The sequence below is a fragment of the Seriola dumerili genome, unplaced genomic scaffold (assembly GCF_002260705.1).
Source record: "Seriola dumerili isolate Sdu_G_001 unplaced genomic scaffold, Sdu_1.0 BDQW01000191.1, whole genome shotgun sequence".
In the NCBI taxonomy this organism is placed as follows: domain Eukaryota; kingdom Metazoa; phylum Chordata; class Actinopteri; order Carangiformes; family Carangidae; genus Seriola; species Seriola dumerili.
Window position 1 is genome coordinate 8,070,666 of NW_019174446.1, and position 25,943 is coordinate 8,096,608.

Consider the following 25,943-nt stretch of genomic DNA (forward strand, 5'->3'; position numbering starts at 1 on the left):
TGTTCTGGTGGAGCGTATGGATACTTCAGGAGAACTCAAGAATTTAATTGGTTTGTGGAGTCATTAATGGAGCTGAAGCATAACTTTAGTACAAGTGTGTGTGTGTGTGTGTGTGTGTGTGTGTGTGTGTCTGCACACGCGCGCTTATATGTGTATATTGGACCCTGTCAATGCCCTTTAAACAACAACAGACACATGGAAATAACTTTGATCAACAAACATGTAGCAAACAAGAAGATAATAATGAACCTCCATGTTCAGCCGAGGTCTCTTAAAATAGACCATTTCAACTAGGATATATCGGATTTGAGGATAATATTTCTAGATTAGGCCAGCTAATTAGTGCCCCAATATTTGGCACAGCGCTTTGACTCAGATCCAAATAAGCATATTGTCCTCATAGCAGAGGAGTGAGAGAGCTTTTCTGTGTTCCTCACTCAGAGTCAGAAAGAATGTTCAACTGAGACAGAGAAAACTTTACTCGACTGCTCTCCCTGCCTCGCTTTGTTATCTCTTTCTCTCTTTCTTGCCCGATCAAAACATAAGAATGTCGCTTTGAGTGGCCAAATGAAAGAAAACCAGGCAAACATGAGCGAGAGACCGTGTTTATTTGTAGTATATCTACGAGCCAGGCCAGGTTTTTGTGGCAGCAGGGGTCTGCATGGGTTGTTGAGTTGTCGTGAGTTGCTGCTGAACCGACAGCGAGTCAGTCAGCCAGCCAGTTGTCAGGCAAGTACCAGTTCCTTGTTGCTATTTGTGTTTGAGTGTAGCCGTGCCGAGAGGCTCCCTCCCTCCGTTTTCCCCTTTTCCAACCGAATTCTCCAACCTCCTCCTGCAGCAAGAATCGTGTCTTACAGCAGCCTATCGCTCCTGGAATGAAAAGTCCGTGACCAAGGCATCCGTCCCTTTCACTGCCATTGTGTAGCTGAAACAAGGAGCAGGAGCATAGTAGTCAGCTGAACATGGTGTAGCGGGGTTCGATGGTGGCCCCGCTGTGGCTGATGCTGCTGGGCTCCAGTGACTTGTTGTTGCTTGTTGTTGTGTGTTTCCCCGCAGCTGGGGCCAGGGTCGGGGCCCGGGATTGCTTTTGTGTGAGTGTTCGACCAGCGCTGCTCTCATGAAACTAGATAAATGGATTAGAGGGGTGCAGATATGGGTGGGCATCTTTGAGAAAAGACAACGGAGAGATGTTGAAGGGGAGCAGGGGTTGGAAGAGGAGGGTGAAGGGGATAGGAAGAGGCAAAGACATTTGTGTTGTTGGACTACAAGGGGTCGAGTCTGTGGTAAGAATAGCCTGCTTCTGCCAAAAAAGACAAGACAGTGATAAACCTTCCTCCCCATGCAGTCTCCTTCTCTACCCCTCACTCTCCCTGCTACACACGCGCGTGCACGCCTACACACACACACACACACACACACACACACACACACACACACACACACACACACACACAAACTGTCACAAGGCACAATTCACCACTAAAATGAATGGATTGCCACAGTGTGACACGTCTCAGTTGCAGGGGGAGATGGTACTTGCTCGCCGACAAAAGACTGTGGTATTATGGGGGGGCCGCAGCCTGTGACAGAATGCTAAATTGTTTTAGGGTCAACAACTTATTGTCTTTGCATGAGCCACAATTTACATATCTCCCGTGTGAGTTTCAGCACTTAGTCCTCAGATGAAAACAGCACAACCTCTTCTAGCCTTTCAAAGGTTGCTCAGAATAGTTTTGATGAGTTGTTTTATTTCTTTTAAAAACAGCAAAAGAAACCTAATTGTATTCTAGTAATGAGTAAATGGATTTGTGATGTAATGCATGCAGTTACTTTGAATTGTAATTATCTTATCACTATAACCATTATAGGGCAATTACCATAATAGAAGCATTGTTTAGTGTGTCAAACAGTAGCTGCAGTGTTTTAAAAATCAGATAATATTGTGTATTTACCTCTGTAATCCCAGTGAGCACTATTCTTTAGCTCTATATTTACATTTAATTCATTTATCTGCTCTTCTTTTTTAATTTCATGGTCTTTATTTTCTTTCCCTCCCCTGCATCGTGGCCCAGGGCATGCGAGGAAGAAATGGCTGGAAGTGACAGCCTAATTATCAGCTCCAACTCCGCTCATTACCCATTAGACAATCCACTGTACATCCACTTACTAAATGAATAATTTTGTATATATTATGGAAACACAATATTATGGCCTGCAGCTAACGCCTTTGCGCTAACCTCACGCTGTTTCGGTACAAAAGAAATAAATGGGACACCGAGAGGTTATTTAATTTTAGCCCCAAAAGCCAGCTCATGAGAGGATGTCATGTGCAAATGGAGCGCGGGAGGGAGGGAGGGGGAATATGAAATGTAGCCTACACACCTGCCTTTTTCCGCCGCCAATATTACAATGATTATTGCCAAAGCACGTGTTAGTGAAATTGACTAAAGTCAGTTCGGGCTTCACATGGCTTCATATTATTCTAATTCCGACCCACCGATGACTGGGGCTGCAACCCGATTTATCACCACACCAATATTGCAATATTCTGAACCAGCAGTGCGACAAAATATCAAGGGAAAGAAAACAAAATAAAAAGGTGGCTGTTAAGTATTGACACACACACATATTAAATGTCCTTGGTAAAAATCATTATGATTCTCTTGTCGCTCTGTTTGAACTAAGGGAGGCCCATTTGCACATTATGAGCTATTTATGTTATGTAGGTAAAGTGTTAAGCGCAGTGACCTCGCTCCGGTCAACAAAACCTTCAATAACCTTTGTTAATTTTTCAACACAGTCCTCCACTGCGTGACTGGTTAGCGAGTGACCATATTTAAGTGACACAGATTTATGCGCATAGACGCCCCCCCACCCCCTGTCCCACCCCCCCTCCTGCCAGACAGATATGATCTAGTCAACGTTTACCAAGAATTAAAAAAAAAGAAGAAAAGAAAGAAAAAGAAAAAAGAACCTTTGCCCTTTTGCACGTTGCTGTAACGTTTTCGACTTGTGCAATTATTTGTAATGACTTAATTTGGAAGCTATGCAGCCTGTTCAAGAGGTGATAATATTTCAGTTCCAAACTGATTTATTCCAGGTTCGTTTTTGAAAATGAAAGATGATTTTGGCCCTTAACGAAAAATAACCATATTTTTCTGAAAATATTTTATGTGAACTTGGTGTCATAATATTCCCATAAATAAAGGGATTTCTTCTTTTTGCTGTTTGTATTCCTCCAAAAAAAAGAAAAGAAAAGTGTGACAGCATAACGCAGTGCAAGTGCAATGGGTTTAAAGCATTGGGCTGCATCGTGTGATGATGATACAGTTGTAGCACAAGTATTTTCATGTGATTTAGAGCTGTTTGGAAGGTTGGGAAGCTGCTTCAGTTTGAAGCGATCTGTTCCTTGCCTATAGAGGTCGCTGTGATATTGCAAAACAGATGTGCAAGAAGTCACTCCACAGGTTTAGGCCACTGAAATCATTCACCCTCTGGAACAGCTCACGCCGCAGCTTTACTGTCATTTACAAAGGTGCCTTAACTCAAGCTGAATGTTTCTCTCTGGTTGAGCAATTGTTTTTAACCAGATGATAACATGATAATAAAATGCTAGGCCCCTGGTAAAGATATAAAATTACAGTCACATTTTACAGGAGATCGTTAAAATGTTTTTTTTTTTCTAACTTTTCCTGTAAAAGTCGTGTGCAGCAGGCTCGTGTAAATCAAAAGAAAGGGACAAATACAATGCTCACATCATCTCCCACTACAACTAATTATTGCACTTTCCCTTTATTTTGTTTAAACCCCATTAAGCTGCTGTGGTAAATCAATATTTGGTTTTGGTCACCGATTGAGGAGCAAAGAAGCTGCTTTTATAGGATAATGATCACCTCGGAACAGACAGGACCCCAAAACACTGACCCTGCTGCACAGGGCCGACCATGTCAGCCTCCCACCTCCGACAAAAAAAAAAAGAAAAAAAGAAAAAAAAAATTAATAATTTATCTTCGAATCGACTTCTCTCTCTGACAGATTAGATTTTAACCATTTGATTTTGTTTGGACTGGGCGTTCCCATATTATTACTTAATGACCTTCCCAGCTGCTCCTGTCCATTTTCTGTCACCAGCAACCATCTGGACACTTATTAGCACCTCAATGCATCCACGCTGCTTTCCCCCCAAACTTGAATAAAATTAAGCCTGGCTGCAGACTGCCAATATATATATATATATATGTTCCCATTCCCACCATTCTTGAAATAAAATGGATAGGCTAATAGGCCTACGTTTTATTCATAAATAATAATATAATATATAATGATAATAATAATAATAATAATAATGATGAAATCCACGTAGAAGTAAAATAGGCTGAGGATACTCTTGGTTTTCTCTATAATTTCATTTTGTTTATTAGGCAAAATATACGATCTGGACAAATTCCTTCAACGCTTCCTATTTACAAATTTAAATCACTTGGTATTTACATTAAAGAAAGGACACCAAAAACACAAGATAGAGACAAAAATAATAATAATAATAATAATAATAATAAAGTAAAAAGCCTACCAAAGTGTCCCAGCCTGCCTGGGCAAAGTGGAGAGAGAGAGAGTAACATTATAGGCGCGATTATATGCTACACAACAATAGAGGAAGTAATCCATCCATCCACAGGATATTACCAAATTACGCCATTTGTTCTGTACCGACTGAATGCTACGCTGCATTATTATTTCTCATTGTCCTTTTTAGGGAGTGTAAAGTCTTTTTTTCTATTTGTCTTTTCTTTTCTTTTTTTTTTTCAAGCACGAAAAAAAAGTCTTGATCAAGCCGAGGAGAGAGCAGTGAGGACCCGTTGCGTGGCGTCTTGTGGACTCCTGGCGCTGGAAGGCAGAGAGGATCTGGATAAAGAATAATACAGAAAGGTAGATAAATACCCCCGCCGTGTTTGGACAACGGGTTTCAATATGCATCTCAAGTGGTCTGGCTGAATGGCTGAACAGTTTTTGATTTGAAACAGACTGCAGTCCCTCTCTCCAATTCTTCACTCTCCATTCTATTAATAATAATAATAATAATAATAATAATAATAATAATAATAATAATAGTAGTAGTAGTAATAATAATAATAATAATAATAATATAATTGTATATCATAATAATTATGTTACAACTACAGAATATTTTAGTATGTCAAAAAAGAAAATCTTTTGTACAATCATTATCAACAATTCTAATTCACTTCAACGCCTGTTTTTTTTTTTGTTTTTTTGTTTTTCTTTCTGTAGGACTGTTGCATTAGGAGAGGGGCTGTTTTGTAGTACTTGAAACGGAGGTAAACTTTTTTTCCCCCTCTTTCAGTAAGAGCGCTCCCCAGAGCTCCGGGGTCTCCCATGGGTCTTTAGGGAAAGCACACAGCCCAGACAGAGCCCGTTTTACTCGGTGACTTGATAAGTAGCCACACTCTCCCCAGAGGGGAGGAATTAAAGGGGGTGTGGGATGGGAGTCAAGACCCCTGTCACCCGCAAAGCAAACTGTGTTTTATTTATCTTTGTTTATTTTTTCTTTTGTAGTGTTATGATTGTTGTAAAAAAAAATATAAAATTAAATACAAAAATAAATAAATAAATAAAAAACTGCAAAACCTAAACTTTAGGCGTATACACTGGAATTCGTTAAACAATTATCTTAGATTTTCCCTTCCATATAATTATATTTATTTTTCTGATAATTAGAGTAATGGAGTTATAATTTCATCAAGATCCTGGGCATTTCCTAATGTACATATTCACACTTCATTTTAGTTATTTTAATCCCTGCTGTTAAAAATATTGCTGGAAAGAAAACTGTGACTAAATCACTTTCCATTTTGAATAATTCAATAATTTGAATTTAATCATTTAAAAATAAACCTGGTAAATTTTCTTATAGCAACGTGTCTCCAAAATCAACAAAAGCAAACTTGCAACTTGCAACTTGTAAAAACGTTGTCTCACCTGTCATGGATGGGTCGAAAGGAAGACTTCAGGGTCTGTGTTGGAGGTGAATCAGACCTTACACCGTTTTCATGGTCTGTAAAAGAAATGAGCAAAAACACTTATCAGCATTGGCATGTTCGATAAATTATATAGGACTTTATTTTTTTGCTCACATATATGGACATGTCTAACTAAAAAAAAAAAACAGTGTTGTTGTGTATCTCGTCTGTGAAGATTGTGGATTTAAGTGTGTATATGTACAATGCTTTGTTATAATAATTGTATATATATATATATATATATATATATATATATATAGGAAACAGACATTAAAACAATACACATATGTTCCATTCAAAATAACATGCTTATCGCTGCCATGTGATATCTGTGCGCGCGCACGCCTACAGACTGTAATCCTACCTATGTGCTTGGGACTGTGGGTCTCTGGTGGGGCCTTGCTGTCATTGCTGAGCGCTGCTGCAGCTGCTACCGGAGACACCACCACTGATGTCGGCTGCTGCTGCTGCTGCTGCTGCTGCTGCTGCTGCTGAGCCGGCAAGTGGTGGCTGTGATGATGGTGATGGTGCTGGTTTACTCCCAGAAACGACCTCACATTCAGCAGGGAGTTCTGGCCCAGGAAAGCCCCATTTGTCCAGTTGTGGAACTTTCCAATCTGGCAAGTGTACAGTCCGTGACTGGGCAGGAAGGCCGGGTGCGTTTGGATCTGGTGGTGGGGGGCTGATGGGTGAGTGGTGGCCGCTGGGCCACAAGGGGAAGTGGGTTTCTGAGATGAACTATCGGGACTAGTGGCGGTCTCTGCTAAAGACCAGATTTTAGGCTTATTGTTTGACGGGAGAGGAAAGCTCCCGGATCTGTCCGGTGACAAAACTCTTGTGGTGTTGTTGTTGTTGCCGTCCGAGTTCTCCTTACTCCCTGGGTGAACTGAAATTGTGCTCTTAGATTTGTCAAAGGCCTCGTGGGCCTGCAGGGCGAAGGCCCGTCTTTTCTCCAAGCTGTCCAACTCTCCACCCGCACCGACACCGCCCCTGTGGTCCCTGCTCCCTTCCGTTGATTTATCGTCATCATCCTCGTTGCTTTGATCCCCGTCGTTGTCGTCGATTTTGTCTATGTCTATGCTCTCCAAATCAATCTCCTCCTCGTCTTCGTTTTTCTCCGCTTCATCTCCACTGCCGAACAAGTTACCGTCCTCCCCGTCCTCTTTGCTCCTGCTCCCCCAGGTCACCTTGTTCTCCTTCTTGAGCCTCCTCCTGGCGTTGGCGAACCAGGTGGAGACCTGCGTCAGCGTCATTTTGGTGATGATGGCCAGCATGATCTTCTCTCCCTTGGTCGGGTACGGGTTCTTCCTGTGCTCATTGAGCCAGGCTTTCAGGGTGCTGGTGCTCTCCCGGGTGGCGTTCTTGGGCCTGGCCGGGTCCCCGTACTGAAACTGGCCGTATGGATAGAAGGCCGGAGAGGTGTGGGCTGCGAAGCTGGCAGGATGGACGCCAGGGCTGTCCTTCAGCTCATACTGGGATCCCTTGAAAATGAAGGATAATGTGTTATTACACTGGGACCATTGTTAGTTTTATCCATTGAATTACAAAATATGCTTTAAATATTTTTCAGTGCTGCATTACAGCCATTATATCTACAATCCTAACAAGTCAAATGTCTTCTATTGAAAAAAAAAAAAAAAAAATCCTAGAGTTACAGCTGCACCTGACTCTGAGCTTTCCACAAATAAGCTTCTCAACTTGCAACCACATGCTAGGCCCGCGACACCTGCGCCTGCACAAGCACTCATTGAAAGACACAGACCTTTTCTTGGCAAACATTTTTCATACATGTCAGCCTGATAACAGTGAACAGCACGAGAGAAAGTCTCTTGCATTATTGCGAACACACTGATCGCAAGCAAATGGCCAACTTTCATATAACTCCTCTCCACCCTCTTCAACTCTGTCAGAGCAGTGTGAAGGCCTAAGTGAAGTTTTCCCAGCACGTCACATTTATATACTTCAGTGCTGAACTTAATCCCCTTCACTTGTTTTTTTTTTTTTTTTTTTTTTTTTTTTTTTTCAACACAACACTCAAACGTATCGATCAATTCCAGCAGCGCACGCGCTTGGATTTTGGATAATAGCTCTTGTTTTGAAGATTTAGCGCAGTAGTCAACTGCCTATGGGGCCTGATGCACACATTAGCCAACACATTAACACGCTGCAAGTTAATTATTATCACCAGGTCTATTTTAGCTCAAGAAATGTGGACAATTCCTCATCTAGCAGAGTAAGAAAAAAAATCCACGTGGAATTCAGTGACACACGGTCAAAACAAAGCCTACACCAGGAAAATTGAAGGCATGTTTACAGCAGAAGCTTTTGTTCTGCGGGAGAGATTATTTCTAAGGATCTGATTAAAAAAAAAAAAATCTGGCAGGGCACCAGACTGAGAAGAAAACTTTCTCTTTTTCATGGTGCATGTTAAAACGCAGATCTGTGGCACAGTTTTTTTTTCCTTCAGTGAAATGTATTTCAACTTTTTAATCGATCATTTTAGCAATGTGAGATAATACCTCTATGGCTGGTGTGAATTCCACCTTTTGTTTACATGTTTTTTTTTCTTCTTCTTTATGGGCTACAATATTATTCCAAGCCTTATTTTTCTTTTTCTTTTGTTTTTATCCTCTCAGGTCAAACTTTTCACATCGCTAACTCAGACAAACAAGCCGCTGAACTGTCAGAAATCCAACAAATATATGATCTAAAATTTAATGATCGACGACAAAAATCTGTCGGATCCAAATGCATTTCAAAGTGGTCATTCTTTTTGCTTGAGATTGCCTAACGCAGCCTGAAGCATTAACAATCGTTTGTGCAACGCCGAGTCCTTAAACAGGGAAAAAAAAAATTAAAAATATCCTTACCATTTGTGAGAAAAGAGCCAAGTCCGCGCTGGTGTAAGGTAAGAAGGCGCTGTAGTTGTGTGCGTATGGGTTGGCGTACATGCCCAACACCGACGTGACCGCCGCTGCGGTGGCGGACGGACTTCCCCCGATTTCAGAGCTCCCTCCCCGGGACGAAGGCGTAAGCACTCCCGGTCTCTCGCTCCCGTACACCGCCTGGGAGGCACTTAAGTACTGCGGGTAGCCAAGCTGCGGGAAAGACATCTCCACCGCCGAATTGTCGCACAGCTGTATCGTCCGACAAAACTGTGCGTTAAAAAAAAAGTCTGCGAGAGGGGGAAAAAAAAGAAAAAAAGGAACCCGGAGGAGTGAAAGTGTTTAAGCCAAAGTCACAGCTACTACAGACATACAGTGGTATGCAGTCAAAACAACCCTCTCTTAAATCTCGGCTTCCTCTCTTTTTCTCGCGCAAAGTCCGCTGGATGTGATCTGATCAACAATTGCGCTCCGACTGACGCGCCTGGCCCTGAGGTCTCCAGGCTGATCTCTCAGATACAATTTGAAGTTGATGCTTTGATTGGCATCCCCTACTTGAGCCTGCAAGCTCCTCCTCGTTTGGAGCAATGTGGATAATGTGAATATAGAGTGAGCACATTGGCTGGGGCCTCGCTCTCTCTCGCTCTCTCTCTCTCTGTCCCTCTCTCACCGACTCCCCCTCTCTCTCTCTCTCTCTCCCTCTCTCTCCCTCTCTCTCCCTCCGTGTTTGGACTTATTGTATGTTAAATGTTCAAGCATTAGAGTCCATTCACCGAAGGCTTTGATTGTTGTATGACAACCTGTCTACACGATTTTACAGCTGTCCGACACAGGGGGAAGTAAACCCGTCAGAAGAAGGAACTTACTTTGAATAGATTTAAATTGTAATTAAAGGGGAAAATGCTTCTCCGCAGAGGAATCAGTATTTGGTATCACGGGCTGATGGTGCGTTTATTTAATTCATTCTGACTAATTTACTATAAATCTCTCTTTCTCCAAGTTGGATTTATTCTTTATACTTCTTTATTTAATGTTTTCAAAACTTCTGAACTTCTTAAAGCGACATCGTTGTTTAATTGCGTTTATCAGGATGATGTATTCCAAAATAAATGTTTTAATCAAATTATCAAATAAACAAAATCAATAAATTAACTCTTATATTTCAGGCATTGTGGAATATAAGTTTTAAAATTAAATAGTTAATTTCATAACGTTTTTCTTCCAAAAATCAAAACAGTTAAGGAAAACCATGCAAATCTCCCCACATCATTTATTAATTATGTAGGTTTTTTTTTATTGACTTCTGTTTTGCTTTCCTTTGATTTCTTCATAAAGGTTTAATCAGCCAAATTCTCCCTCTCCCTCCCGTTTTTCTCACCCTCTCTCCATCTGCATGGACGCGCGCTTGTGAGTGTGTGTGTGTGTGCGTGTGCGTCTGTGCGTGTGTGTGTGTGTGTGTGTGTGTGAGTGTGGATTTAAACCAGATTGTTGTTGTCCTTTTGTAACAACAGAGCCACTTCACGTTTCCTTGTTTTGAGAGGAAAGGAATGAGGAAAAAGCCAGAGACAACTCAAACAGCGAGTCTTCAGGTCCCTGTACGCGCCACATCTGTCTACATTTCAGGCTCTAATTTAAAGTAAATGACGTGGCAACACTTTCAGCACATTGACTCAAAAAAAAGTGAGGATGAAGAGTAATTTATCCGTCATAGTTCAGAAACCGGTTCAGTGTAAATGGGACTTTTTCGTTCTTACAAGGCAAAATAAAATACCGTTTATCAATTGCATATTTTCCTTTCTCTTATAATAGACTTTGGAAAAAAAAACATAATTCTAAAAAGAGTTAACCCCCCCCCCAAAAAAAAAACCAATCAGATACTGTCTCTTTTAATCGCCTCTTCTTAAAGCACTTATCCAATTTCCAGCTCAGGAAAAGAAAAGCGTTGGACACTGACCTTTACTTCTTCTCTTAGCTGTCCACTTCTGACACAGCCATGTGGCTCACGAGAGAAGGGGGGGGGGTGTTCATGTTTTAACAGTTCTATTTTTATTTGATTTGATTCTCATATCACCCACCTCCCGAGTCAAAAGGTGGGGGTGTGTGAGTAGGGGGGGGGGTTCTTCTGTAGATCTAGATTTAATGCCTTAACGACTGAAGCCCAAGAAGTCAGTAGATTCTGATCTGCACCAGATGGCTCCGAGTGGATATTGCCGAGCGCCGAGGATCTGTTAAAAATATCTGAGGGGCACTGATGGTAATCTGGGTAACACATCAGAAAGGAGGGAGGGAATGGCAATTGTGATAACCCGCTGGAAATGTGTGCAGGGGGCTACATATGATGGTTGTGGTGGGTGGGGGCGCTGGGGGGTGGGGACATTGAAAATATCTCTAAACAGAAATGAAAGAAAAGGAAGTAGAAAAGAGCCTGGGACTAAATGACCAAAATTAAAATAAAGGAATTCGGCGATGTAACAACATCAACAATATTAATAATAATAATAATAATAATAATAATAATACAATTTATATTACAATATATGATTGCTGCTACACCTGGACTAGCCTTTTTGTTTTTTGAAAAATAGGAAAGTTGACTCCTGGTAAACAATGACACGTGTTGAGGGCAATAAACCATCACAGTTAACTGATTTATTGGCTGTTGTTAAACTCTCATTACTACCACAAGCTCCTCAGCTCCAAGAGAGAGAGGGAGAGCGAGAGAGAGAGACAGAGAGAGTGAGAGCTAGAGCACGGGAAACTTTGTTCCGGATCCTCTCGCCGTCCATTCCTTTTTTTTTAAACTCGTCCACAACACGCTCACTTCTAATGCACTGCCTCGAAACAGATGGGCTTTCACCATCTGTATCGGTCGCAGTATGACGCGCACACGCGTTCACGCACACACGTGCACACGCACAACATATACACGGTCATAACTTAAGGATTTTTTGAATACTCTCTCCCTTTAACAAGAAAAGAAAAGCAAAGAAAGGAAAATCCCCAGGCTTTTCATATCAGATTGTCTGATCATGTAAATCTGCAGGAGCCTCTTCATAAGCTGTTTTGCCTTGATGACCACATTCAAATAAGTCACTCAGGTAGTGGATAAGTTCTTTTATCTAACAGCCGCATTTAAAATGTCCTGTCACCAATGTCATCTTAACGTTTTTATTTTGTAGATACCTGCCTCCTACAGAAAATTAAAAAAACAAAAGAATATAAAATAATAGAATATATATGTTTTTGTGTTAATATTGTTTAATGTTGTTTAAATGTTACTATTTACTGTGTATTAATGTAAAATGGAAGCTCAGCTACATCCACCTAACCTACACCTACAAAGTCTAAAAATAAAGAGAGCAGAGGATAATAAAGTCTCTCTCTCTTTCTCTCTCTCTCTCTCTCTCTCTCTCTCTCTCTCTCTCTCTCTTTCTAATACTATTAAAAAGGACAGACACATCTTCAGTTACTCTGTTGGAGGATAGAAACCTAAGTCATTCCTCATGTCCAAGGTTCCGACTGTACATTTACATAAATGACAGACTTCAATTATTGTGTTCAGTAGAAAAATAACACCCTATCATTGAATACAGACCAGTAAAGTTTTTTTGTTTTTTTTAATAAAGGATATGAAAGGATATGACAGCACTACTTGGTAAACCACATCCATCTATAGAATAGACTCTATGATTGCTGCAAAAGTTTTGTCAAGTTTTTTTTTCTTCTTTTTTTTCAAGACATGCATGGCTGTCATAAATATGTAAACAAACAAGAATGTCTTCTTTTATAACAAATAACAGAACATCTAACCTTTGTTCCGTAATCATCTTTTTCTCTGAAATGACATATACAATTTTATACAGCCACTAAAGTTTGCTTCAAAAAATGTATGTTATATTATAACAAGTATGTTTATGTTGTTTATAGATGTTTGTAATGTAATCTTGTAATTCAGACTAATTCCGTTTAATTGAAATCTATATGTGCTTGAACTTGGGCATTTAGGAACTGGGCCAACACATAGACATGAAAGACTGCAATAGAAGTCAAAGAGAGTGAACCTGCATTACAATAACATCAGTTATGTTGACAGTTGGCTACCACCGCAGAGGTCAAGGGTGTCTCTGTGAACTAATAACTGTGGTGAAAGATACTCCTTTCCTGCCTCTGGGAGTGCCAAAGTTGAAGAAAGGTTAAGAATCTGCAGAATGTCCCTTTTGTGCTTTTCTCACAGATTATCAAATTAAGTGTTGAAACCAAAACTCCTTTTCCCCCTGAAGAGAGGAGATTAGATGAATTTCATTGATATCCATAGACCATCACAACTGTTAGACCTCTTCCCTTTAACATCGCACACAAACATGTATCCACACTCACGCATGGTTCCAATGTACTCCCTGAACTGCGTCAGAGCAACTCAACTATTTAGCTGTGAGTTAGAGTCAGAGGACCACTGGTGTTACTGTGAGACATTTGATACACAGACAACTGCACCACACCTATAGGTAAGGAAACTAGGAATTTCCTGGATAATAAAAGAGGTCTATTCTGGGTCTTAGAAGGTCAAGATGCTATGCACTTGACAGCTAAACACTTGCAGGGGTGGCGTTCCCCGGTTTTGACATGACAAAAAGCTTCTGGGCTAAAAATGTTGCCAAATTTAAAGGTGCTTTGCAGCAGTTGGAAGTGCAGTACAGTAATGAACATGTTAAGCCCTACGACAACAAGTACAAGGTAATAAGTAATTTGACATCACATGACCTGTCTTCCCATTTATATTACTCAAATGTCAGAGCACCAGTCTGCTTGGGCCCAGAGGATTATTATGAGACTGAAGTCTTCAAATAGACACGAGTACATGTGCTTTCCTTTCTTTGATGTCTACGTCTCTACATGAACTTGGTGTATGATGCTCAAAACTTACCTACCTACCAATTTTGTATGTATCTCAAAGGAAAGAGTGTCATGTGGATTGTCTTTGCCTAAAGTCAACATTCATAATGCAAGCTTTGGATCGAGACAACACTGCGCATTGCATACCGTTAAAAAAGATTCATAATACAAATCCTTAAAGTCAGTGACAGTTACAGTCCCTAAAGTTAGAAGTGGCAGCTATTAAAGTAACATAACATTCTGAATGATTGCCTCACAGTTTTTGGTCAGATACACCTCACATTTTATTCCCTCATTTCAATAATTATCATACAAATGGGCAACCCTGTCTCCTAGAAATTAGACTAATTTGTTTTGCCAATTATTTTCTTAAAGGAAGCATACAAAGTGCAGTGTGTTTGACACTCAAGTTCAAGTTTAAGTATAAAGGCAGTTTGGTTAACATTAGGAAAACGTTGTGAATTTGTTTAAATCGAAGCACATCGTTCAGTATCAACATTTTTGCAACATGTTCATTAACAGCGTGTTTTCATTATGTAAATAAAAACGCGTGATCTCACTCAAAATATTATTTTCCAATATCAATTTCATTTCTGGGAGACAGGATGGTGCATTCATGCTAACTCACAGTCAGCAGAGTACAGCACTGTCCCGTACCATTCTTGCTGCTGTAGCAACAACACGACTACCACCGCTGTTGCTGAAGGTACAATAAATATGTAAAAATAAAGACCAGACAAGGAACACAGAAGGTGTTACCTCACCATGATTAAGCATTTTCATGATTAAGTAGCTCATTCCAAATAAGTAGCGCTTGCTGCCATGTTGAAGTGTAGGGGAAACACAGTACTTCATTATTGTTGACAAGTTTCTTTTAACTCATTCTGGCTTCTCACTGCATACCATAGAAAAGACGACAGCCAAGGATCTGACTTTTTTCCTCCCCAAGGGCATACTCAGCGGTGGGTAATGAACGGGTGGGCCCAGATTTTGATGTGGTTAGGGGCCAAGGGGAGAGAAATGTGAGAAGGGGTGTTAATTGTTTTGGCTCTTTACTGGGGAAACATATCAACATTAGATCTAATGGAGGTTAAAGACTCTCATTGCCATAGGGGCTGGAGCTAATGAATAGCTATGGCTAGCCAAGGAGTGAGAGCGAGAGAAAGAGAGAGAGAGGAGAAAAAAGATGATGTAACATTTACGGGCCTTTAAAATGTTTTAACTACACAAAGCCTAGTGTTTTATTGAGCCACTGATCTAACAGGATTAACATTAACAAGTCATTAAAGTATTTTTTTTTTCTAATCTAAAATTGTAAGCACAGCTATTCGCAGTGTATGCGACCTCCAGGACATCTCCAACCATTGGTTTAGAGGAGAAGAGTTTTCCTAATCTCCCAATTTAAAGTAATATCGTAATTATAGTTTACCTTTATTGAATATGAACACTCTCTACTTTAAAACCTGTTGCATATACATTCACAAATACCATACTGTAGTAGCGAATTAACCATTTTGGCAATTCACAAACTAATTCCATTACTTGGTATTTAACTTCCCCGTGAAATAATCAACTGAATCCGAGTGAGCCAGCAGGCTGTGAGCCATACACTCCCAGACTATACTGTATATGCACATCTGCACAATTCAATTGCAGATGTATGCAAAGTACAGTAAATGTATGAGATGTACGAGAAAGTCTTTGGACAAAGAGAACACTGGTATCAAAGTCTTCTTCTTGTCCCACATATAATTTTATGCTAAATCTGAATGACTGAGGCTCAGACGTTGGTTTGAAACACAAGCTTAGAAATATTCATAAGAGTTAGTTTCCTCATTTCAGATGTTTATTTGCTTCTTTAGAAACGGTTGAAAAAAAAACGAGAGCATGCAAATCTGCTTTCAGATGATACAATTCCCACGTTTATTTATCAACACAGTTAATTGAATTTTAAGGAAGGGCCTTCTTGGGGAAAAAAAGATTTTTGTACACTGAAGTATTCTTTTGAAATTGCACCCTTTGATAGTGGTGTAAAGGATAGACTTATAGATAAAATGATCAACAGACAGCATGACAAATGGAATTTTAATGAGGCTGTTTCTTTCATCTGTTATCGTGTTGTGCTGCTTTTTGCTTTGGTGTGTCTTTGTACAAACTATTGATAGTAGTTGAAACCTGCTGTTTTTATGGTGCTGGACATGCTCCCCAGGACGCCTCAGCCTCTCGCTCTTAACAACACTGCTATCACCTTGATCACTGATCAGACTGACTCTGTTTCAGTTGCTTTGGGGTTTCACTTACTTACATACTGGAGTGTTTAAGTGGTTATTAACACGCAAATATTTTTGAAAAAAAAAGAAAAAAAAGAAAAAACAAAACGCTGGAAAAAAGTCAGAGTCAGACTCTTCAGATATTGATTTCTTCTGACCTGCAGCACAAATACTTCAGTTGTAATTTGTTGTAGGAACTTAAGGATGAAATTCTTTATCATTTTAGAAAAAAATACCCAGCCTATTCATCATTACACTGGCAGATAACGAAGTTTCTAGTATCAAACCCGACCAATATTTGTCACAGGATATTGTTCTTGGCATCTGTGGCACCAGAAACTACTATTTGAATTTATATTATTGATGTCATCATGGCTCCTGAGTAGGCTAACCAGTGGTCCCCGCCCTCTAGCCTTGGGTGTTATGGGGTCACAGATGAAAACAGCAGTCTGTCAAATTCACTTATGTAGTAATGCGTTATAGACATAGAGATCTGGGGAGGGGAGGGGCGAGTTAGAGGCCAAACACCCTAAAAGAAAACAGGGTTCCAAAAGGGTTTACAGGTTATTGATGTACTAGATTAGCTCTTTGTGGCACAGATTAGATCTTCCCATGTGGCTGAGCAAGGACAAACTACATGGAATCTTCTTTTTCTCTGTTTAGACAACCATGACAAACCTGGAAACCAGCTAAAAAAAGATACAGGTTGAGTTCCACGGAGAATGCAACCTTAGCTATTTCATTCGGTGATGCTCAAGAGCGGTGTCGTGCCGTCAGGACAAGAAAGGCAAGCAGTGCTCGACCAGCTAAAGCTAAGCGTAGACATCAGTTAGAGTGATACCAAAGTGGAAGCGGTATCTCTCCTTTCAGCTCAGAACAGCTTTATGTCCCATAATGGATCTGATATTACCTATTTGCATGCAACTTGTAACTCACTGCCCTCTTGTGCATTAAGCTTTTGTCTCAGGAAGCTAGCTTGACTACCAGCCGTTGCATCCATCATTTCTGCCATTTTTGTGGGTGTGATCGTGTCCTGTTGACAAAGACTGGACAGCATTTTTTGGACATTTTTCCGCATGTGCATTGTGGATAATCCTGGGATCTTTGACAGTTGACTAGCTATAGCTTCAGATAGGTGTGCTCGTCAATCTGTCCTTGACTCAGCTTCCACTGTTCTGAGGTCGGTTATGATATTGCATGTATTATAATACACATGCGCAAATGCTTGTGGAAACTACTTGTGCATTAGACAATTACTTATAGAGCATTTTCTTTGGAAGCACTAAGAGTTAGCTGTGGCAAGTAAACAAGCAAATGACACTGTAATCATCTCAAATCAGTATAACATGTCGTACTTATCACCGTGGTCAACATGTGTGACAATGAGGAGTTGGGGTGAAAGCTCTCACAGATATATTTGTTCAATTGACATATTTACTGCCAAACATTTAAAATGATAGCCAAGCCCTTTAATTAATTAATTTTTTTGTTATCATATTCATCTTTTCCTTTTTTCATTGTCAGTTAATGGTCAATATTTTGAAGAATGCCATGTTTACTGTCAGTTCAGTCAGGAATAATCCTAACACATGTCCAGACAGAGTGCAGCAAGATGCAGGATAGAAATTTTCAGCACAAGAAATACAGGCAGCACAAAATCATAAGACAGGACAGGCCCTGAATTTCAGAGGGATTTGCTACTACTGTCCTGAAAAGATTTAGTTTTAGTCTCGTCCATTTTTCACATGGGTTAGTTAACAGCTGAATCGCACATTAAGATGGTGGTTTTTTGGGCACATAACCCCCTGTAAAAACACAATGTGTCTTTTTGGTTTTTTTGATTTTTGTACAGATTAATAAACAACGTAATAGATAATGAAAAAAGATTTTGGTGAATATGAATATGATATTTCAATGAAAATGGTTGTTTTTAATCACAGAGATGGCTCATGATGGGAAAATGCATCAAAACTCTGGTCAGTTCCTGAAATCTAATTCCATGTAAATGGATCATTAATTATGTTTTTCATATCCCTGGAAAGCAGACGACCTGTCGACGTGAAGTACGTTGTGTGGCCAATTAAAGTTCACCTTTATTTTTATTCTATCATACTTGCAAGATATCTGTGATTGGATGATGCTCAAACTGTGAAAAAGGTTCACCTTCTGTTTCAAATGCAGTGATGGTGTTACTCGGAGTGGGTGGCAGGTTGCAGCATGGCTTTTTACATCACGCCCATGTTGAAGCATCATTGATCCCAGCTGAAAAAGAAACCATTCTGGACAATGAAGTTCAATAACAACTGACTCCCATCCCAAAAGGGGCCAGCTGAACTGCCGCGGTGTAATGCTTTAGCATTAGTGGCACTCAGCTGTTTCTGCCAAACACTGGCCCACACCATGAAATCTCTTGTTAAGAAGAGAGAAATAGTGTTCGCCTTGTAATTGAACCATTTTATACCCCCCCCCCCCCCCCCCGCCCCTCTATCACTCTTGTTACCCCCTTTTCCACCTTCTTTCCTTCTGTCCCATCTTGCACGTCACCATTTGTTTTCCGTTCACCTCATCTTAACACACACACACACACACACACACACACACACACACACACGCACACGCATACGCACATGCACACGCACACACACTCCTTTTGTATGAGCAGCAGCACCCATCAAAATCTGGATCGATCCCCCGGTGTCATTGTGTGAGGAGGTTATTTATGTGGGCATCCAATCTGCACCTGCCGTTATGTTTGAGCAAGAGGGGAACACGGCCAGAGTTTGTTAACAGTGAAAGGGGAAACATCAAAGCTGAGAGAGTGAGAGAGAGAGAGAAAGAGAGAGAGAGAGAGAGAAAGGAGGGGAAGAGCAGCCACCTCAGAGCCCCATGAGTACCCACCAGCTCACTGCCTCGTCTCTCGTGAAATGAGCACTTTCACAGTCAGTTAGTCTTTAAGTAATAGATATATTGAGTTCATCCCTTGTAACGTTAGACAACTAATTTATTATTATTTTTTCCTTTTCCCCGCTCCCTTTGCAGCCCTCCCTATCGCCGTTTCCCCCTCCATCTCTTCCCCCTCTTCCCCTCTGTGTCCCTTCTCCCTCCGTTCCCCATCAACACAGGATTATGAAGGTTAAATAAACTCTGTGAAAATGAATGAATATTGCCACCAACCAACTCCCCTCCTACCCCCGACTGCAATCAAACCCGCACCACCACCACCACCCTCTTTCTCTCTACCCTCCACCCTCAATGCCTGGAAAAAAAAAAGAAAGAAAAAAAAATAGAACTCCAGCCCAGGCTATCTGGCGGCAGAATGAATGATCCTATTTATGTTAATGCATACATGAACGTTACACAGGTTTTTCCCCTGATAAGGCGATAGGTTAATGAAATGCTCATTTCATTTTACCAGTTGTTTTCTCTGTGAAGTTCCGATAAGTAGCAAACCAATGAAGCTTGTAATTACAATCTTACAGAAACCCGGCCAATCTGTGTATAAATCTCACCATCCAATTACAAGATGTAATAATTTTGCAGTCAAGCTGGTAATGAGGTCTAATACTCATGCATGTGATAATCCCCCCTGGATGCTGACTCTATCAGATGTTAGCTTTGTAATTATATGAGCTTGAGAAAAAAAAAATCATTATTTCATGTTCAAGTAGAAAATGAGGTTGGTGGGAAGTTAATTTTCTCTATGCTCTGTGAAGCGTAGACAAGAATTTAATGATTTAATTACAGTTGTTAGCCCTTTTTTGCGAGAGGCTTAAATTGAGCTAAGCATTTTTCATAGCCCCCGACATCAAGAGTCGGGGAACATCAAAGATTTTGACAGCATACAAAGTGATGAGCAGGCCCAGTGGCCCTGAGATTTTTTTTACTCTTCTTGGTAGCCAGAAAATAAGCTTTCCTTTCCTTTCCTTTCCTTTCCTTTCCTTTCCTTTCCTTTCCTCTACTTTCCTTTCCTTTCCTTTCCTTTCCTTTCTTCATCGTCAGGGTAACCACAGCCCAGGGACAGCAGACCTGCTGGATAAAAGCAACATCAACAAATATTAACCGCTCTGGCTTTCACCACCGGCAGCTAATCCACTGTATGTGAATTTGTCATATCAGATTACTATGACAGTCATGGTGCAGCGCAGAATGGAAAGCATCCTCCTGCATCCTCAAAAGGACAATATAGTTTTACTCCCCACCTTCTTTGAATTTCAAAACAGCCTATGAGTGGTGTCTGTAGTCCTCTGATTTCCATACAGCTTTTATATGAGAGAAAGAAACTGTAAATACATTCCTCAGAGTAATCCCTAGAAAGAGGAATGGCTGCTTTTGGCACTTTAAAAAAGTGCTTTGAGCAATGTAATTCAACTTCATAGTAACAGTAGCTACTTGGTTATGCAGGGTGGTGTGGAGTGAGTGAGTGAGTGTGTGTGTGTGTGTGTGTTTGTGTGTGTGTGTGTGAGTGTTTGTGTATACTGTTGTCATCCATCCTTTTATCAGGTTTTTGCAACCTGGCATCTGGGGAGTTATTGATTCCGATTTTAATAACTTGTTTAAGCTCTGCAAGTTGACTTGAGAAAATGGTTAATTTATAAATAATTTGTGACAATGAAATAGTTTATTTTTCATTCATGACTGATGAAATATTTGTAAATCACAGACCATGATCCAAGAAATTGCAGAATTAATGTTTTTATGTATTTTTATGAGTAATGTTTAGCAAATGTGTATACAGATAGTTGCATGTAGTCTTTGCCAGTACTATTGCCAGTGGCAGCTTGCTATAAACTTTGCAAATATACTGATACCAGTACATATCCCTTTGCCATGGCAGTGCAATAGACATCAATTTGTCATGGTCTCAGCCTGGAGGCTCCAGGTTTTTGTTTTTTTGGACTTTCTTGGTTTGGTTTTCTGTGTTTTGGGTTTCTGTTCTGGGTTTTGAGTGTTTCTGGTTTGGCTCTGTTTCCCCGTGCACTTCCTGTTTTATTTTGATAGTCATGTCACCCCAGTGTCTGAGTTCTAATTTTGCTTCCTTTTGTTAATCATCCCTGATGTGTCCCACCTGTGTCTGCTTCCCCACCTGTTCTCCATTGTTAATCAGTTCCGTTCCTTTAAAAAGCCCTTGTTCTGTCTTGTCTTTGTGGTATCATTGCTGGTGATGAGGTTTGTTTTGTCGGCAGCATCTACGTATGTATGGATTTTTTGAGAACAAATTCCTTGATACTGGTTCCCCCTCCGCATCTAAGTCTCTCACCTTCACCCCTGCCTCATCGGACCCTGACACAATTAAACAGGCTTGTTAAGTTAGAGCAAATTATGTTGTTTAAATTGAAAAACTGAAGTTTGGGTTCAGGTTTTGCTTAGCTTTATCTAAAGAACAAACAAAATGTCTGGTGGAATCCACATGGACCATCTTTCACAATGTGCTATTAATTAAAGCTGGGAACAACAACAAAAAATAAATAAATAAAATAAGTACTACTAATAAGCTAATAATAAATGGGACTTCCATTAGAACTGAGTTTAAACAAAGATGATGTGTTGGCTGCAACTAAATAGCCTATTATTTTTTATTATTGTGAAAGTGCTGATCAGGATATCCCAGAGCACATGTTGACACATCTAAATAGCTTTTTTTTCTTTCTTTCTTTCTTTCTTCTTTTTTTTTTTGTCCTAAAGTCCAACACATATTTAGTTTAAAACCATAGAAGAGTAAGAAAACCAACAAATATTCACTTTTGAGAAGCTGGAACCAGTGATATTTATGCTCGATGATGACAATGAATCAATTGTGAAAGTTGGTTGACTGGCTAACCAATTAATTGACTGATGCTTTCAATCCAGTTATGTTGTCTGCCACATAGAATTTGGTCATTTTTACCCTGAAATGCCCAGTATGTGTTGGTCTTTACATATTTCACTTGCATATCTAAACCATTGTTTTGTAAACTGAGTTTAGAATTGCACATTACACTTCCAGGATGGGAAGTTTCCTCTATGAGTAATACAAAATAATAGCTTCCCTGATTCTACTGGCTCCCCATCCTCTCTCCTCTCCTCTCCCTCCCTCCCTCCCTCGTCCAGTAGTCCCAACCTCCTCTTATGACCTTTTTTAATCCCCCCCAGCCCTCTCAGTCCTTTCTCTGTGCTTGGCCATGTCCTGTTAAACAAGGAACGTGTTGCGGTGTTGTGACCCACAATTGTGGGCAGCTTCACGGCAGGTTTTGCAGTCCTTTTTTCTGCTCTGGTGTCCAGTCTGCCTCCATCTGCCACCGCCTCGCCACAGTCCCACTGGGGGAGAAGGGGCTAATTCTGCAGTCAATTAGCAGAAGGGCCGCTTTTGTTCTCTCGCTGGCTCCCATGGGCCCTATCTGCTTCACTGCTCCCTCACTCTCACTCCTTTTTGATGGTTCTCACTTTCTGTCTCATTTATTTGTTCATGGTTCTCTATCTCTCTTTGGTTGTGTAATTCCTTGTTTAATTCCTCTCTTTCTTTGTATCTATATTGTGGCCTTCGTATCCTCTACCTCTCTCTATCGTTCCTGTTTGTCTCTCTGACATAGATTCATTTGAGGTATTAAATTTCTGCTTGCCCAGCCCACCCTTGCTCAGTGACCTTTGTGACATTGTTGGACAAACGGTGTCTCTGGCAATCATGAACTATAAAAGAGTTGGAATTCTACGTAAATATACTCAGACAGATTTAGATAAATTGTATCATAAACATTAGCTATTAGTCTAAAGGGAAAACATTAAACAGCAGGCAACGAATTAAGTTAACATGCTCTGTGTGTGTATGTGTGTGCGTGCGTGCGTGTGTGTTTGAGCATTTGTGTGCAGAGCTGCCTGTGTTATATTTTGTTTTTATACTTATATTAGAACTTATACGTAAATACATATTATTCATAGGCCTATCACTTTAACAATATTCATAAAGGAGCTATTTATAAGTTTTCCTATCGCTACCTAGCCAACGTTAGCATTAACAGCTGTTTACTTACCCGTCTTGCCAAAAGCTTCAGTCATTGTTGGGTTTACGAGACAAGAGTTTATAATACGCCCCTCTGAGCAGCGCTGCTTCTTCAGGGCAGACTGGACGCTACAGTGACTCAGTATTGGAAAGTGATGAGACGGGCCCAACAGGCTGGAGTTAACTGGTTACCTTGCTAACTTCAGTAGAAGAAGAAAAGTGATAGAAATAGTAGCAAAACAAGAGTGGACATTGGTGTAGGAATTAAGTTTGATGTTGAACTCGCAAGATTTCCTCTACAATGGTAAGTAAACAGCTTTGCTAATGTTGGCTATGTAGCAATAGTAAAAGTTACAAATAGTTCCTTTAACAGTGTTTTTAAATTTTGATTCAGTCTTGTTGAGGATAACCTATTATACTTAATCTTATTACTCTATCCATACCTTAGTCTATTACAGACATAAGTTTAAATTATGTAAGCTGTTATGTTGACCTATAGCATAAATTTAAAAACAGATGAAAAGCAAGAATGGAACAAAGGTATAATTGCTTAGGAAATGTTTAGATGGAGACAAATATTTAAACATTTTCCTCATGTCACAAAAACGTCACAATAATCAAATTCCATTTATAGATGAAGAGGAATTGCATTGAAAGAGAATTACTCCCCCCCGACCTACCACCATCAGAAAAAAAGGAAGTAGTATTGAAAAACATCCACAGTAAAATATGGGAGAAATCATTCTTTTCCCTCTGTGTTTTTGATCGATGCGGCACCCTGTGGGTCTTACCCTGCTGTTGTCCCTGTGGCTCTACCTGGCCCTACTGAGCTGTACCTGTCTCAAGTTAATAAATCATTTTGGCATTATAAAATATTCAAAGGAGGAGGGGATCAGGCAAGGCCAGGTTAAAGAATTTCTTAAATTTTCATGGCATGACAGCCTCCACATTCACCACCCCCCCTTCAGCTGCTTCGTGTTCTGGGTTGTGAATGTGTGTGTATGTGTGAGTGCGTGTGGGCTTGTTTTCATATATTCGTGGGGTCTGAAAACCAGGAGCCCAGTATACTTGTAGGGTCTGACAGCTTTGTGGGGACCAAAATGCTGGACCCCACAAGTTTAAATGGCTGTTTGAGGATTTTGACTTGGTTTACAATTTGGTTTAGGTAAGGGGTCAGGGTTAGGCATTCAGTTGTGATGGTTAGGATAAGGGGCTAGGGACTGCAATATGTCACTGGCGGGACCCCACAAAGATAGGTGTACAAGGATGGTGCGTGTGTGTGTGTGTGTGTGTGTGTGTGTGTGTGTGTGTGTGTGTGTGTGTGTGTGTGTGTGTGTGTGTGTGTAGCTGGGGTTGGGAGGATCTTCCGTGTCACTCTAATAGTCTAGAATTACACTTGTATCAGTGTCACTAGCATATGGGGTCTATGTATACCCTTAGGCCCATCACACTCCCTTCCACCTTCCACTGTCATGGCATTTAAAATGATACCATTTGGGCAAAGCTAGTTTTGACAGAAAAAGTGAAAAGCTGTGTGTTTCCCTCCTTAGCTCAACGACAGAGCTGCAGCCACCAGGGGCCCCTGCCACAGAGCAGCCAGTCAAATGATATTTTACAGGATAATGATGGAAAGTAGGTTTTCCTCCTTAGTGAGTGCCCTCTCTCTCTCTCTCTCTCTCTCTCTCTCTCTCTCCCACTCTCTCCTCTTTTCCTCTTTTGCCTTTTCTTCTCTCTGTCTCTAGCTTTTCCTTAACTCTCTCTCTTTCTATCTCTCCTCCCTGTTTCCTGTCTTGTGAGATATGATAAGGGTGGGGATGACATCCCTCAAAGTTGATAGACTATAGTATTTAAGTATTATCAAAATCCATGATTGCATTTTATATATACCTTACTTTATTTTATCTGAAGGGTGATGCATGAGAGTCTCACATTTTTGCTTTTATTTTGGCAATATCTTTGTTCTGAATAGTGATGTCTGATCTCAGATAATGATGCATCATCCCAGGCATCACTTGTCACTCAAAGAGTGCTGCAAATATTAGTACTAGCAACTTTGGAGGTTTGAATTTTTGAGCCTAAATGAGAACTGTTTTCTTGACCAGTGTCTTATATGAACACTTTGTTTACTGCTAAACAGTTTTTTCTTTTTTCATGAGTAATACCTGCATTTTTGCCTTTTCTCTGTGCTCTTCTTAATGTTTTTAAGTAGTATTAATATCATGTACCTTCATGAACCAGTCAGGATTTTGCAACATTTGAATCAGAATCTGGTTACAGCTAATGGGTTGACTGGTCTCTCTCTAATCTAATCTGATCAAACCACACCCCAGCAGTCCTGATACGTTTTTGAGTTTTACACTCTTAATAGATAATAGCTAAGAGTGTTTATCATTACTAACTGTAAACTTAATTGTTGTTGTCGTGACTATTTAATGTTATGCAAAAATACTTGTACCCAGTTTCCAGGGTCTTTAAGGCTGTGTTCAGACAGACACGAGCACTCTGTACAAAGCAGCTCATTAATTTCAATGATTCAATTTCCACAAAGGTGTGCAACATCATCCTTATTTTCTATTCTACCCACTATTAAACAAAAGCTTTTCAACTGGTTGTATGTTGAATCACTATCAAATCACTCTGTGTCATATAATATATCAGAGACAGAGTTTAACAATGGGGACATTTATGATTTTTTTCCCTTTGCATTCTTCTATCCACATCAGATATGATGAGAGCAATGCATTTAGTTTGCCTTGTTGAAATGAGTCTTGTTTACGTTGTGAACACTGCTGTCTGTGAGTGGGGATCAGGCAATAAAACAAGAATACTATGAAATGAATTATTCTGTCATCTCCTGTATCAAACAGCTGTAGAGGCCTGA

At 40.3% G+C, this 25,943-nt stretch overlaps 1 protein-coding gene across 1 annotated transcript; it reads right to left on the reverse strand.

Moving 5' to 3' along the window:
* Nucleotides 1-4,456: 4,456 nt before the first annotated feature.
* On the reverse strand, nt 4,457-9,394 carry LOC111227741 (iroquois-class homeodomain protein irx-1-like). Its single transcript, XM_022753432.1, has 4 exons — nt 8,912-9,394; nt 6,406-7,522; nt 6,001-6,076; nt 4,457-4,905 (listed from the first exon to the last, which is right to left on the reverse strand). The coding sequence occupies exons 1-4, from the start codon at nt 9,152-9,154 to the stop codon at nt 4,830-4,832; spliced, it is 1,512 nt and encodes a 503-aa protein (XP_022609153.1). The 5' UTR covers nt 9,155-9,394; the 3' UTR covers nt 4,457-4,829.
* Between the last annotated feature and the right edge of the window lie 16,549 nt (nt 9,395-25,943).